The 12,487-nt window shown below is 56.2% G+C and overlaps 1 protein-coding gene across 1 annotated transcript in view; it reads right to left on the bottom strand.

Annotated features, from left to right (window-relative positions):
* The window catches only part of ITGA9 (integrin subunit alpha 9), a 345,722-nt gene extending 334,497 nt beyond the window's left edge, over nt 1–11,225 (bottom strand). Inside the window, exon 1 of the mRNA XM_047099700.1 lies at nt 11,041–11,225. Coding sequence (XP_046955656.1) covers nt 11,041–11,225 — 185 coding nt within the window. The remainder of the gene's footprint in view (nt 1–11,040) is intronic.
* Between the last annotated feature and the right edge of the window lie 1,262 nt (nt 11,226–12,487).

The raw sequence follows: 12,487 nt of genomic DNA, 5'->3' as shown, positions 1-12,487 counted from the left end.
CGCTCTGTCTCAAAAATAAACAAACTTTAAAAAATATATATTTTTTAATAAAAAACGTACCTAGCACCGTGCTTGGTACAAAGTAGGTGTTCAGTGAAACGTAAGACTGTTCGACATAGGCCAAACACCCTCGCACCCAACTCACCCCCGCTCCCCCTCTTGGCAGAACTCCCAGGAGCTCCTCAGAACCTGGAATTCATTTGGACCCTTAGCTGAGGTCACAGAAATCCAGGAATGGCTGGGACACTTTCGCCACTAGCAGTGGACTGCAAAAGTAGTCACAATTCGCCATCCCTCCCGTATCCACGCCTTTCTTCCTGGTACCTCGCAGCTTCTCCCATCAGGAGGTGGAGTCTGTCTCCCCCTCTTGAATGTGGGCAGGCCCTGGAACTTGCCTCGGCCAGCACCATGTGACCGAGGGGGTGGTCTGACTTCCCAGCTCGGGCTTCAAGAGACCGTGCGTGCCTCTGAATCCTCCCTCGGCACCTTGCCCAGCACATGTACAAGCCCAGGCCGCGGGAGCACGAAAGACACACGGAGATGGGCCGTCTCACCTGAAGCCATCCTAGACCAGCCGGCCCGCTGCCTGCCCAGAAGCTGAGAGCAGACGCGTGAGGGAGCCCAGCGAGAGAAGAACCATCCCGCTGAACCCCGCCGAAACCGCCAACTACAGACTCAGTGGTTTAAACCACTGAGTTTGAGGGTGATTTGCGACGCAGCAACACTGTAGAAGCAGAAAAGAGATACAGTATCAAGGCAGGACACGCTACTTCTGAAGGGACCTTATGGCCACCCAGGGCCACACACTTTTACTGAGGGCCCTGATATGGGAAAGGCAGGGTGGGGTGGCAGATTCGGCCCCGAAGAATGTGGCGTCTCCTCTCAGGCTCTGTGACCTCGGGCAAAGCCCCCTGACCACCCCGGCCCTCCCTCATCTTTAAAAGATAGTACAGGGGCTCCGGGATGGCTCAGTTGGTTGAGCAACCGACTCTTGGTTTCAGCTCAGGTCATGATCTTATGGTTCAGGGGCTTAAGCCCCATGCTGGGCTCTGCACTGCCAGTGTGGAAACTTCTTTAGATTCTCTCTCTCTCTCTCTCTCTCTCTCCCTCCCTCCCTCCCTCTCTTTTGCCCATCACCTGCTTGTGCTCGTCCTCTCTCTTTCTCAAAATAAATAAATAGACATTTAAAATTTTTTCATTAAAAAGAACAAAAATAAAAGGGAATAAAACACACAGTCCCCTTCCCAGTGCAGCAGGGAGGCACTGTGTTGGGGGTGGGGTGCATCCAGGATGGCCTGACTTTTGAGAATGGGGTAGGAGTTTTCATGTGCCAAGGCCAAGAAGCAGACAGAAATGCTCCCAGAAAAAGCATCAGGGCACTTTTTCTTCCTCCTTTGGAAATGGATACCTTGGACAGGGACTCGGTGAGGGAGGGGACAGCAGCAAGCCTGACCCTGGGAACAGCCAGACAGACAAGCATTGAGTCAGGCCCACCTGGGTTCAAATCACAAGCCTGCCATCTACTTGCTGGATAACCTCGGATCTGGCTTCTGCACCTCAGCCGCAGCTCCCACTGCAACAGAGTAACCATGAGCACAGCACCCTTGGCACATAGGGAGTACTCATAACAGGCTGGCAATAATCCAGCTCAGAAAACACTACATCTGAGAATGAAACAGGTGAGTTCGTGCCCAAATGGGGAAGAGCAGAAACACAGGCAGGGTCCCCCGGCCCCCGCCCCCCCCCCCCGCCCTTGGAGAGGCATCAGCCCGCCGGTCTCCCTGGCAGGGAGTGAAGGGCCCTCAGAGCCTGCCGCCCTGCCCTGGCCGGGGCCTCGGGTCTTGGCAGATGCACTGAGAAGCAGCAGCTGGAGAAGGAAGCATGGTGAAAGGGCCAATGTTTTCCTTCCCCACCTAAGAGCATCAAGGACACATTAAAATCCAAGAGAGGAAAGCTACAGACATCACGGAGATGAGTAAAAGCCGTGCGTGAGGTCTTCCTGGTAGTTTCTTGTGATGATTTTCTTCCCCAAGAACAACACTTGTATTTTTTGCTAAAATTCTCACCACCCCCTCCCAGACTTATGTGGAGCCCAGGATGGGGGCCAGAGCTCCCCATTCCAGGGGCGGCCTCCCACCTGCTGAGAGAAGAAAGCAGCCTGCAGAGCCCTGGGATGGACAATCCCACGGGTCTCCGAGTAAAGGAGCCATCTCAGGGCCTTTCTGGAAGCACACGGCATGTAAATGAATACACAGAAATGCAGATTTACGTAGAGCATGACCACAATTTCAGAGACCACACATAATGAGGGGTGCGTCTTAACACAAGACTATCTCGTTCATTTCTGTATTGAGTACTGACACTCAGATCATGATAAATGAATAAAGGATTCAACAAATGTACCAAAAGCAAACTCTTTTAGCATCTAAAGTCGGGATAAAGATGACCATTAGTTCCACAAGTCAAATCAAAGTAACAAAAAGGGTAACTACCAGTGTTGATCGAGGGTGTCCTACAAAGTAACAATGGGGTAAGTACTAGTATTTACCCAGGGTTTCCTTTGTGCTGGAGGCTGTGTTCCAGGCTCTGCAGAGATCATCTCATTTAATGCACTCAACAACGTGGTGAGAGAAACGCTTTATTATTACTCTTTTCCAAAGAGCTGAACAAGGACTCGAACACCTGAAGGGACTGACGGTCCTACAAACGTCTCCGAGGCTAAAATAGCCAACTGGGGGCAGGGCTGACCTTGAAGCCCACCCTCGTGGCCACCAGGCACTTGGGCATCTCAGAAGCCCCCCTTTCATGGCCTGGAAACCACGGGTTTGGCTGTTGCTGGGGAATCAGGGGCCACAATGAAGGCAGAGCCAGGAAGAACCCCGCTCCCTGTGCGTGGGACATTCGCTCTGGAGGCGCCATCCTGGTGGGTAAGAGGTGCAGTCCCGCCTTCAGAAGACCCCGCACCATGCCAGTTTCGCTCCAGGGGGTGTGCACCCCGCAGCGCTGGAACACCACACATCCAGGACAGGGTAGGAGAGGCCACCTGGGCTTCAACGTACCAAGGGATGTGCGGAAATGGAGAAGGTTGGCTTTGTGCTTGTTATCTTCAGGTTCTGGGGGACACAAGTCATCCTGTCTCGCGTGTCGGCCACTCGTGCAGAAAGTCAGTGTGGGTTTCTTCAATAAAGTTATAAATCCAGGGGTGAGTCCTAAACACTGGCTGCCATGGCTACCTTCCCTAGCTCCTCTCCAAACTAAGCTGCTTAAATGGAGATAGAAGGTAACAAACTCAGCCCAGGGAGATTAGGATGAATACATGGAATAGTCCAGAATGTGCTATCTTCCCTAGGACACTTCTTACCTTCACACAGACTTGGGGTGAGAGCAGGCCTACAAATGTCCCTGGCAGAATCACTGGGTCCCTGTTTACCCAGTGATCAAGCATCTCTAGAAAACAGAACCCCCATAATCCCTCCACCTGTGCCCAGCGGATCATGAATAAGTACCCCAAAGGATGTCACAGGGAAGTTACCACTGCTATAATTCCAAAACCTTTCCAGAAAAGCCAGGAAGGAAAGAACCTTACGAGACAGATGCTTGGATGCCTTGAAGCCCCAAACTTAGACTCCTGACTCTGTGAGAGGCAAAAGCACACCCCCAAGTCTACCACTTTGGCCAGGTGACCTGGGCAAGCAACACCTCTGTGTTTGTTTTCTCCTTCGTGATTGGGGCTAGAATGACAACCAGACGACACTTGGGAACACTCAATGAGCTAGAGCACATAAAGCACGTAGAACAGCACTCAACACCTGCTAAGGACTCAGTAAGTGCATAGCTGCGGCCACCATGTTGTTTCTGCTGGGAACTGAAACTCACAGCATGAGTCCTTTCTAACGTTCCCCCACAAAGCACAAACTGGGGACCCAGTGAGGCTGTAGTTTCAAAGACTCCAGATCTTTCCCAATCTTGGATTCACTTTCCCAGGTTCTGACAAAAAGGAAGGTCCTGATGAAACACTTTCTTCTGCTTTGGTTGGTCACCAACCCACTTGGCTCGATGGTTTGTGGTTTGTGAAGTCCCAGGAAGGAAGTGCTGCTGCTCCCTCTGGTCGGGAGCTCATCAGCTGCCCGATGGCTCAAGGTAATGGGTGGGGGTGTGTCTCTCTCTCTCCTCCATCCCTCACCTGTGACTTCTCTGAAGTCAGGAAGAGGCGCCCTGTGTGAAAGTTGGCAGCTAGAATGCTCTGGAGTCTGCTTCAGGCCAGATTTCTAATGTCCCCCGTGCTGACCCAGTGCAATAAGGCACAGATAATCCCCAGCCACAACTGCTGGCCAAGGAGCACATCTCCTGCCTTCCTAACACAGCAATCCGCAAATGATGGGTTCCGTGGCCACCATGGAGCCGTGCATCCCCTGTGCCACCTCGTGCCATTCAGCTGCAAGTCAGCCGGCAGTCCCCACCGGCAGCCCCTTCAGGAAGGCCACAGCAATCAAGCCGAGGCCACACTCTGCCCAGGGGGCAGCAGCCAATGACTGATTATGACGATCACGGTTGCGGGGCGGGGGGGGGGGGGGGTGGCGTCCTGTTAAGTTGGTGGACATCTTAATCAGGTCAACAGCACAGTCTGAGGCTCTCTCTGCCCGGTCTTGCTCCCTCCCCCTTGCTCCTCCCCAGGCCTTGTCCCCCCCCACCTAACACGTCCCTTGCACTCCTACCTCTGCCTTAGCATCTGCTCCCAGAGGACGCACACTGACAATGTGCGTTGATCACCGAGGCTGGGGCAGGCTTCGGACAAGGCGTGGAACTCTAAGCTCCAGTTCTCTGACTGGCACACTGGAAACCACCAGCCAGGCGGTCCCAAAGATTCAAGTAAAGACTATCATGCCTATGAGAGCGTTCGATCTCTTGGAGATAGATGCCCAGCAGATAATATCTGATCGAATTGCTGATTTTTATTTCTTAAAGTTACAGGCTGCTCCCTTGATTTCTGAGGGCGACACAGAGACTGCTTTCCAATACACATGAAAACATGTTCCCTAGACAAATCACAGTAAAAGCTATCAGAGAAAGACCATTTCCGGACGTCAGCGGGGAATCAGAGCTGGCTGGGGCCCAGTTCTTCACACCCTCACACCCAGAGCTGTTAGTGACTAGCTGAGAAAAGTCATCTTCTTGTCTCTGAAGTTTCTCCCCCGGGCAAGACAGCTGCCTCAGACCGGCGGCCAGCAATCAGCACTAGCTCTGCAAACAGCACCCTTGCCAGCTTCCCCAGATCTCCAGGGAAACGCCCCGGAAACCCCACGAGACACTTTCTGGGTCCCCTTAGAACTTGGGCCTCACACACGCACCGTGCCTTCCTGAGAGCATGAGACGCGGGCTCTTCGGGGCAGTAAGGCCCAGGAATAAGGTCTGAAAATGCTACATCGAGGAAAGCCAGATGGGGAAGTGGACCCACACTCCCACCTGAGGGCCTGGCGTGGGACAGCAAAGACCTCCATCACACGGGGTTCGAGAAGGCCCGGCTGCCACTGCCATTTCTGGGTGTCTCCTCACAAAGATGGGGTGCAGCAGGGCCTGTGATCCCACGGCCCCCCTTCTCAAGGTTCTACCTTCACAAGGGTCTCCCCTCTGCCCGTCGGAACAACTGTGTCTGCCCAAGGACAAGCCTCTCTCCCATCAGAGCCTGGAGCCTACATTTTGCCTGGGATGCTAGAACCGTAGGATCTCCTCACCCATCAGACAGTGGGTGGAGTTTTCGTTCTTGAATCCCTCCCCCTTAGCGCTCCAGTGTTTGACCAGGGAAAGGACAAAGAAGGGAGCCTCCCTGGCTGTCCGTTGCTAATTCTGAGTTGGATTTAAGCACCCACACTTGTTTTGACACACAAACCCTCCAAGGGTTGATTTTTTCCTTTTTCTCATGTTGCCTGTCGATCTTTGTCTAGCCCTTTAAGACTTAATTTGTTGCTCTAAACCAGCACCATCCAGAACTTTCTGCCACGGGGCGCCTGGGTGGCGCAGTCGGTTAAGCGTCCGACTTCAGCCAGGTCACGATCTCGCGGTCCGTGAGTTCGAGCCCCGCGTCGGGCTCTGGGCTGATGGCTCAGAGCCTGGAGCCTGTTTCCGATTCTGTGTCTCCCTCTCTCTCTCTGCCCCTCGCCCGTTCATGCTCTGTCTCTCTCTCTGTCCCAAAAATAAATAAACGTTGAAAAAAAAAATTAAAAAAAAAACAAAAACAAAAACAACAACCTTTCTGCTCCAAGTGTTCCGTGTACCGCCCAGTCCCACAGCCACCAGCCACATGCGGGTACTGAGCACTTGAGACGTGGCTAGTGTACCTGAGAAAGGGAATTCTTAATTTTGTTTGGTCGCAATTAATTTTAATTTAAATAGCGATACACCTGGCCAACGGTAACGGCATCGGCAACGCAGCCGAACTGTCTCGCTCGTTCTTTTCATTCTCAACCTTAATGCACACTGAGAATGCTGTGTTCTCCTTGGCTCTGAATCACCTCCTATTCCTCACTGAATGCTCTTCTGACAACCTTAACAAAGCAGAAAGCCGGCGTGTCTTCCATTTCCGAGCACTTGCTCTGTGCCTGAGCACAGCCGTCTCGATGTGTCCCGGGAGATGGGGCAGGAAGCGCGTCGCCAGAAAGGAAGCCAATGCACCCAACCACCTCGGACTCCAGGGCGTCTGGGGCACAGAGGAAGGAGGGCAGGGGAGGGGTGTGAAAGAAACCCACTCTGGGGGCTGGACGCCAGCCGGGGCTGCATTTATTTATATCACAGGGTGTTACAGTCGTCTGCCCTGCAGCTGAAGAACCGGTACATGTCTAAGGGAAGGGGACAGAAATCGGCTTTGTCCATGTTCCCTGGCAGCTACCACTGCGGCTCAAAGGGTGCAAGGAGACCCCGGGCACGGGGGCGGGGGGACAGGAGGGGAAGCGGGCTCTGGCAGGCAGACACCCCCGGAGTGTGGCTGGAAAGGAGGAAACTGAGTCATTTGCATGTTTGCATCCAAACAGATACAAATGACATCTGCAGCGCGATCCAGGATATCCTGGTCCACCTGGCCAGGGGGACAACCGTCACTGCCCAGAGCACGGCCACAGAGGGACCGTTCAAGCCAAACACTTGGAGAGGTGCTGGGTCTGGGGCTCTGCTCTCAATGCAGTATGACTGCAGAAGCCGTGTTCAAGCCTCCAGGCTTAGAAAAGCAAGGTTATTACCCCCATCTGTTACAGAAATCGTGACAATTTTGGCTTAAAAAGAAAAGAACTGACACGTATGCTGGGTTATGGGGTTCGGGAACAAGCGCGAGCTCTGCTGGCAGGAGCATTCGAGAGCACTGTGACCCGCGCCCCGGTCCGCCAACACCAAAGACCCTCAGCTCTGCCGCGTGCAGAGCCCACGCTGGCTCCGGTGGCCGGGCTGTCCCCCCGTGTTCTCCAGCACATTCTTCCTGCTCCTCTGCCCTACTCCCAACAAACCCTTCTACCTGTACAAAGGTGTTTAATTAGCATGAAGCCGACTTATTAAACCATCGATACCGAATTCGGAGGCTAAGGAGTAATTTCTTAAGAAAGGCACCAGATAGAAAGTTTAATTAACATTTTCTTTTGTTTCAAAGTTTCAAGGGATTACTTTTCCTTCTCATATCTCTTACCTCCTTCATCCATTCTATTCGTGACCTTTTGAAGTTCCCCTCTTGCAGATAGCTAAGCTCCTCTAAAGCAATGGATCCGGCCCGTTAGCATATTACTCCAAAACTCCAGTGCCTGAGAAAGTTAATGCATTTTCTTTTTTTTTTTTTTTTTTTTAATTTTTTTTTTCAACGTTTATTTATTTTTGGGACAGAGAGAGACAGAGCATGAACGGGGGAGGGGCAGAGAGAGAGGGAGACACAGAATCGGAAACAGGCTCCAGGCTCTGAGCCAACAGCCCAGAGCCCGACGCGGGGCTCGAACTCACAGACTGGGAGATCGTGACCTGGCTGAAGTCGACGCTCAACCGACTGCGCCACCCAGGCGCCCCAGTTAATGCATTTTCTAATGCACACGCTTTAACTTCACTGGCACTTGGAAAACGCATAGAAAATGCCTCAAAACCTCCCTCCTCTCAGACCCAGCCATTCTACGCCCAGGAATTTATTCAAAGGAAATAATTAAGGATGTCCGCAAGGCTTTAGTTACAAGGATGTTTACCCCTGCTGTTGTTTATAATTGTGAAGAATTGGAAACAACCTACATGTCCCTCAGGCAAGGCTAAAAGATCCAGGGTCCTGGGACTGCCTGGTAGGAAGAGACGAACAACCAGTCGCTAAGTCAATCAACCAACCACAGAGCTACAAGTTCAGATAGAGATGCGGGGTAGGTCCAGATTCCACAGGGCCCAAATCATGTAAACTTAGGGTGACCACCTTTAAGAAAATACAAAACAAAATTAGGTACAGGGGCTCGGTGGGGGCCCATGTGAGTGAGGGGCCTTTGGTGGAAGTTTCATTAGCCTCACGGCAAGTCTAGTCTCTAGAGAAAAGGAGAAAGGAGGCAATGCTGGAAGTCTATTGCTTCAAGAGCTGCAGCTTACAAAGTCTGGGCAGCATAATCAGCTGAGAATAATGTTCGAGGCCTAAGACAAAGAAACTGGGAGGAAAGCAGAAGAGAGAAAAGGATAAGGAGGAAAGTAGTTGGAAAAGGCAGCAAGAGGACAGCTATCAAGGACATAGCCAAACGAAGATACAATTAAGACAATGTGAGGCAAAAACGGAAAAAGAAATTTTGCTTGAAAGAGATGTCCGTAGAGTTTAGTTGCTACCTGAGAAACTATAGGGACAAGCCCTCCAGTGGAAAGAACAGCGTGCTCCGGTCAGAAGCAGACAGCGTACTTCTGAGAGCAGGAGCCTGGCTGTTGATGGGTTCCTTGGGGCCCCAGGCATATCTGCCCCACGGCCATACACCAGCATTACCTTCCAGTTTCACACCCCCCGTGTCTGCCCTGTGCTCTGGGTGCCAAGTGGAAAGCCAGCCCGTCATTTCCTGCAATTGCCCTATCCCAGTCCCACAGCTTTTCCTCATGCCCTTTTTGAAACAAAGCAGGTCAAACCTGCTCTTGCCTCCCCTGCCCCCAGTCGTTCCCCAGCCAGGGCAGCTTTGACCTGCGGCCCCTCCAAAGCCAGGTGATTGCGTCCTGGCACTTCTCCCTTGCACTGAGCCATTAAAGAGCCCGGAGGAGAACAAGCCTGTGCAGCTACAGATCCGACACAGTGCACAGCTCTCCTGCCTGCCTTTCCTCAGGAGCCCCCCACCCACAGAAGCCCTTCGATTCCTGACAGCGCCCCCCACATACTTTGTGCCAAGGTCACACGGTCCAGGAGCCCAGCCTGGGATTCTGGGATGCATTCTCCCACTGCTCCTGCCGCATTCTCTACCAAATCCAAAGCCCACAGTGGACTCTGAGAGTGCAGGACATGGAAAAGGTGTGCAGCCCGCTTAACTCGAAAAAAAGGACTTGGCGGGGCTCGGTCGGTTAAGCGTCCCACTCTTGATTTCGGCTCAGGTTATGACCTCACAGTCTGTGAGCTCGAGCCCTGCATCAGGCTTCGCACACTGACAGTGCAGAGGCTGCTTGGGATTCTTTCTCTTTCTCTCTCTCTCTCTCTCTCTCTCTCTGCCCCTCCCCTGCTTGCTTGCCCGCTCTTCCTCAAAATAAAAATAAAAATATTTAAAAAGCGTGTTTGGCAAGTGCAGGAAAAGATAGTCTGGCCTTAAATTCAGCAACTGGGGTAAACGGTGGGGAAGGAGACGTAGAACTGGACAGGGGCTACGCGGGACTTTAAAAACTGGGTCTCCGGGAGGCACTTCTCCTAAACAACATGACTTTTAATGGGCTGGCTGGTCACGGAGTCCTCCCTTTTCCAGGAATGCTTGAGGACTCAGATCTACAAATCCACCCTCTTGGGTCAGCCTCTGTCCAATTCGGAGCAGGAACTCTCCCACAGAGCTGCATGCTGGGAGCACACATTACTGACCGCGCCTTCCTAACCTGCAACCCCGAAGGACACTCACACTGGTGACCACACAATAAAACCAACCCCACACTAGCTGTCCCAGGGCCCCCACTGGGACATGACCTTGAACAGGGGAACTGTCCACCGCCTAGCTCTCCGATGAAGAGGGAATGACCCTTGTGTGCCGTTGGAGTCCCCGCCAGGAAAAGGTCAAGGAAGGACCAACCTCGCCTCCGCGCTTCTCGGGGGGCTGGGCGCTCAAGCTCTGCGCCCCTTAGCTGATGGCACTTAGCGCGGAGAGCTCTTAGGGGACAGCTGGACTCCTTGACCTCTGCAGAACCACATCCTTTCTCCCAAGACTTAAGGTGCTTGTCTCCAGGTCAGATGACCCGGGTGAAATGAGGCCCAGGCTGCCCCCAGAAATCACCCACCAGCATCCCGGACCCTCTCAGCTCGCGTCCTCGGAGAGCCTTGCAAGGAAGGACGGAGCCCCTCGGGCTCCCACTCACGTCTGGGGGGCCCCCACGCCCTCCCTGCACACGCACAGCCCGCCCCTCTCACGTCCCGGGTTACCGCGCTTCCCCGGCGCCGCGCACCGGAGCGGCTCGAAGCCGGGGAGCGGTGGGTGGGGTGTCACCAAGAGCTCCCTGAAACCGAGGGGTCCGCGTCTCGAGTGCCCGGTGTCCCGGGGCGTTCGCCTGGAGGTTGTGGGGGGGGGGGCTCGGGGACAGAGGGGACGAGTTACTTCGCGAGCGGGCGTTCCCGCTCCGCCGGCTAGGAGGCCGAGGGGGGACCGCCCGCGCGGCTGTCCCCGCGCACGCCGGGCTGGGACCGCGGGCAGCGCCGGCCCGGCCGCCTCCAGCCCCGGGCGCCCACCGCGACGGCGGCGGGACCGGGGACCGGAGCCCGGCGTCCGGCCCTCCCGCCGTCCGCCGCCGGGCTGCGCGCCGCCGAGCCGTTTCTCTCGGGCCCCGGGGAGCGCGGCGCGGGGGCGGCCGGGCCGGGCCGGGCCGGGGTCGCGGGGCGCAACTCACCAGCGCGTGTTGTCGTGGAAGTGCTCCAGCACCGCGTAGCCGAAGAAGGAACCGGCGGGGCCCTGGAAGCGCACGGGGCGCTGCGGGTCCAGGTTGTAGGCGCCCGCGGGGGTCCCCGCGGCCAGCAGCGCCAGGAGCAGCGCGCGGAGCCCCCCGGCGCCCCTCCGCGCCGCCGGGCCGCCCATCCCCGGCCGGCCGCCGCCCTCCGCTGTGCCCCGCGAGCCGGGCGCCGAGCGCGCGGGCGCCGGGGCCGCGGGCTCCGCCGACGGCCGGGGGCTCTGCGCCGGGACGCGGCGCGGGCCCGAGGGCGGGAGGCCGAGCGGGCGCCGCAGGCGAGCGCAGGGGCGGCCCGGAGCGGGCGGCGTCCTCAGGTCCGGCCGAAAGGTCTGCGCGCTCGGCGCGAGCGGTCCCGGGCCGGGCGGCGCTGGGCTGCGGAGAGGCGCGCCCGCGGGGTGGGCGGCCCGGAGGCCGGCGGCGGGACGGCGCACCGGCGCCCTCTGCCGGCCTCCAGCCGCGCCCCCCCCCCCCCCAACCGCCCCAGCCCCTGCCCCGGGCGCCCCGGCCGGAGAGGGCCCGACACCCGCCCGGGCACCGCGGCTGCGGCGCCTCCCACCACGCCCTGGGGCCGGACAGCTGCCCCGACGCGGCCCCGCGGCTGCGCGCTCAGCCCCTTCTGCGGGGTCGCGGGGTCGCGGGGTCGCGGGGTCAGCGGCTCCCTCCGGGTCTCACACCCACAGCGAGGACCAGAGGAAGCAGGGTGACGGGTCGGGCTTCTGCTCCGGCCCCGCCCGTCTGCTGTCCCTCGCCGGGGCTGTCAGTCCACCTGAGGAACAGAGGCGCTCCACCGGCGCCAGCTGTGTTTTGGGGGACAACTAGAGCCACGTGGGGGTGAGCGGAGGGCCTGCCCTTCCGACTACCCTCACCTGGCCCCCTGCACCGGCGATCCCTTGGTGTGGTCTCGGCCCCAGCAACAGCCACGTCCCCCGGGAACCTGCCAGAAATGCGCGTCCGCAGTCCCACTCCAGGGTAGGGGCCCAGCTGGGGGCGGGCAGGGGTAATGGTGATAAAATGCACAGGGTATAAAACCTACTGTCTTAAGCATCTTGAGTGTAAGTTTCGCGGCGTTGGGAACATTGACACCGTGGTGCAGCCGCCGCCGCCAGTCTCTACAACTTTTCCGTCTGGCAAAACAGAGACTCTACATGCATGAAACCCTAACTCCCCACCCCCCTCCCCCCGAGCCCTTGGCAATCACCATTCTCCTCTCCGTCCGTGAGTTTCACGGCTGGCGGTACCTCGTGAGTGGAATCATCTGTGGCTGCCTTACTCGCTCCACTAGCATGGTGCCCTCAAGGTTCATCCGTGTTGTAGCAGATATCAGTATTTGCTTCCTTTTTAAGGCTGAATAATATTGTATGTAACATGTGTTCCTTATCTGTTGATCCCT

This window comes from Lynx rufus, unplaced genomic scaffold (genome assembly GCF_022079265.1).
Source record: "Lynx rufus isolate CCGP_SWC_20201006 ecotype Redwood Valley unplaced genomic scaffold, mLynRuf1.p SCAF_5, whole genome shotgun sequence".
Taxonomy (NCBI): Eukaryota; Metazoa; Chordata; class Mammalia; order Carnivora; family Felidae; genus Lynx; species Lynx rufus.
Note: the sequence above shows the minus strand (reverse complement) of the source record. Positions and strands in the feature narration are given on the sequence as shown.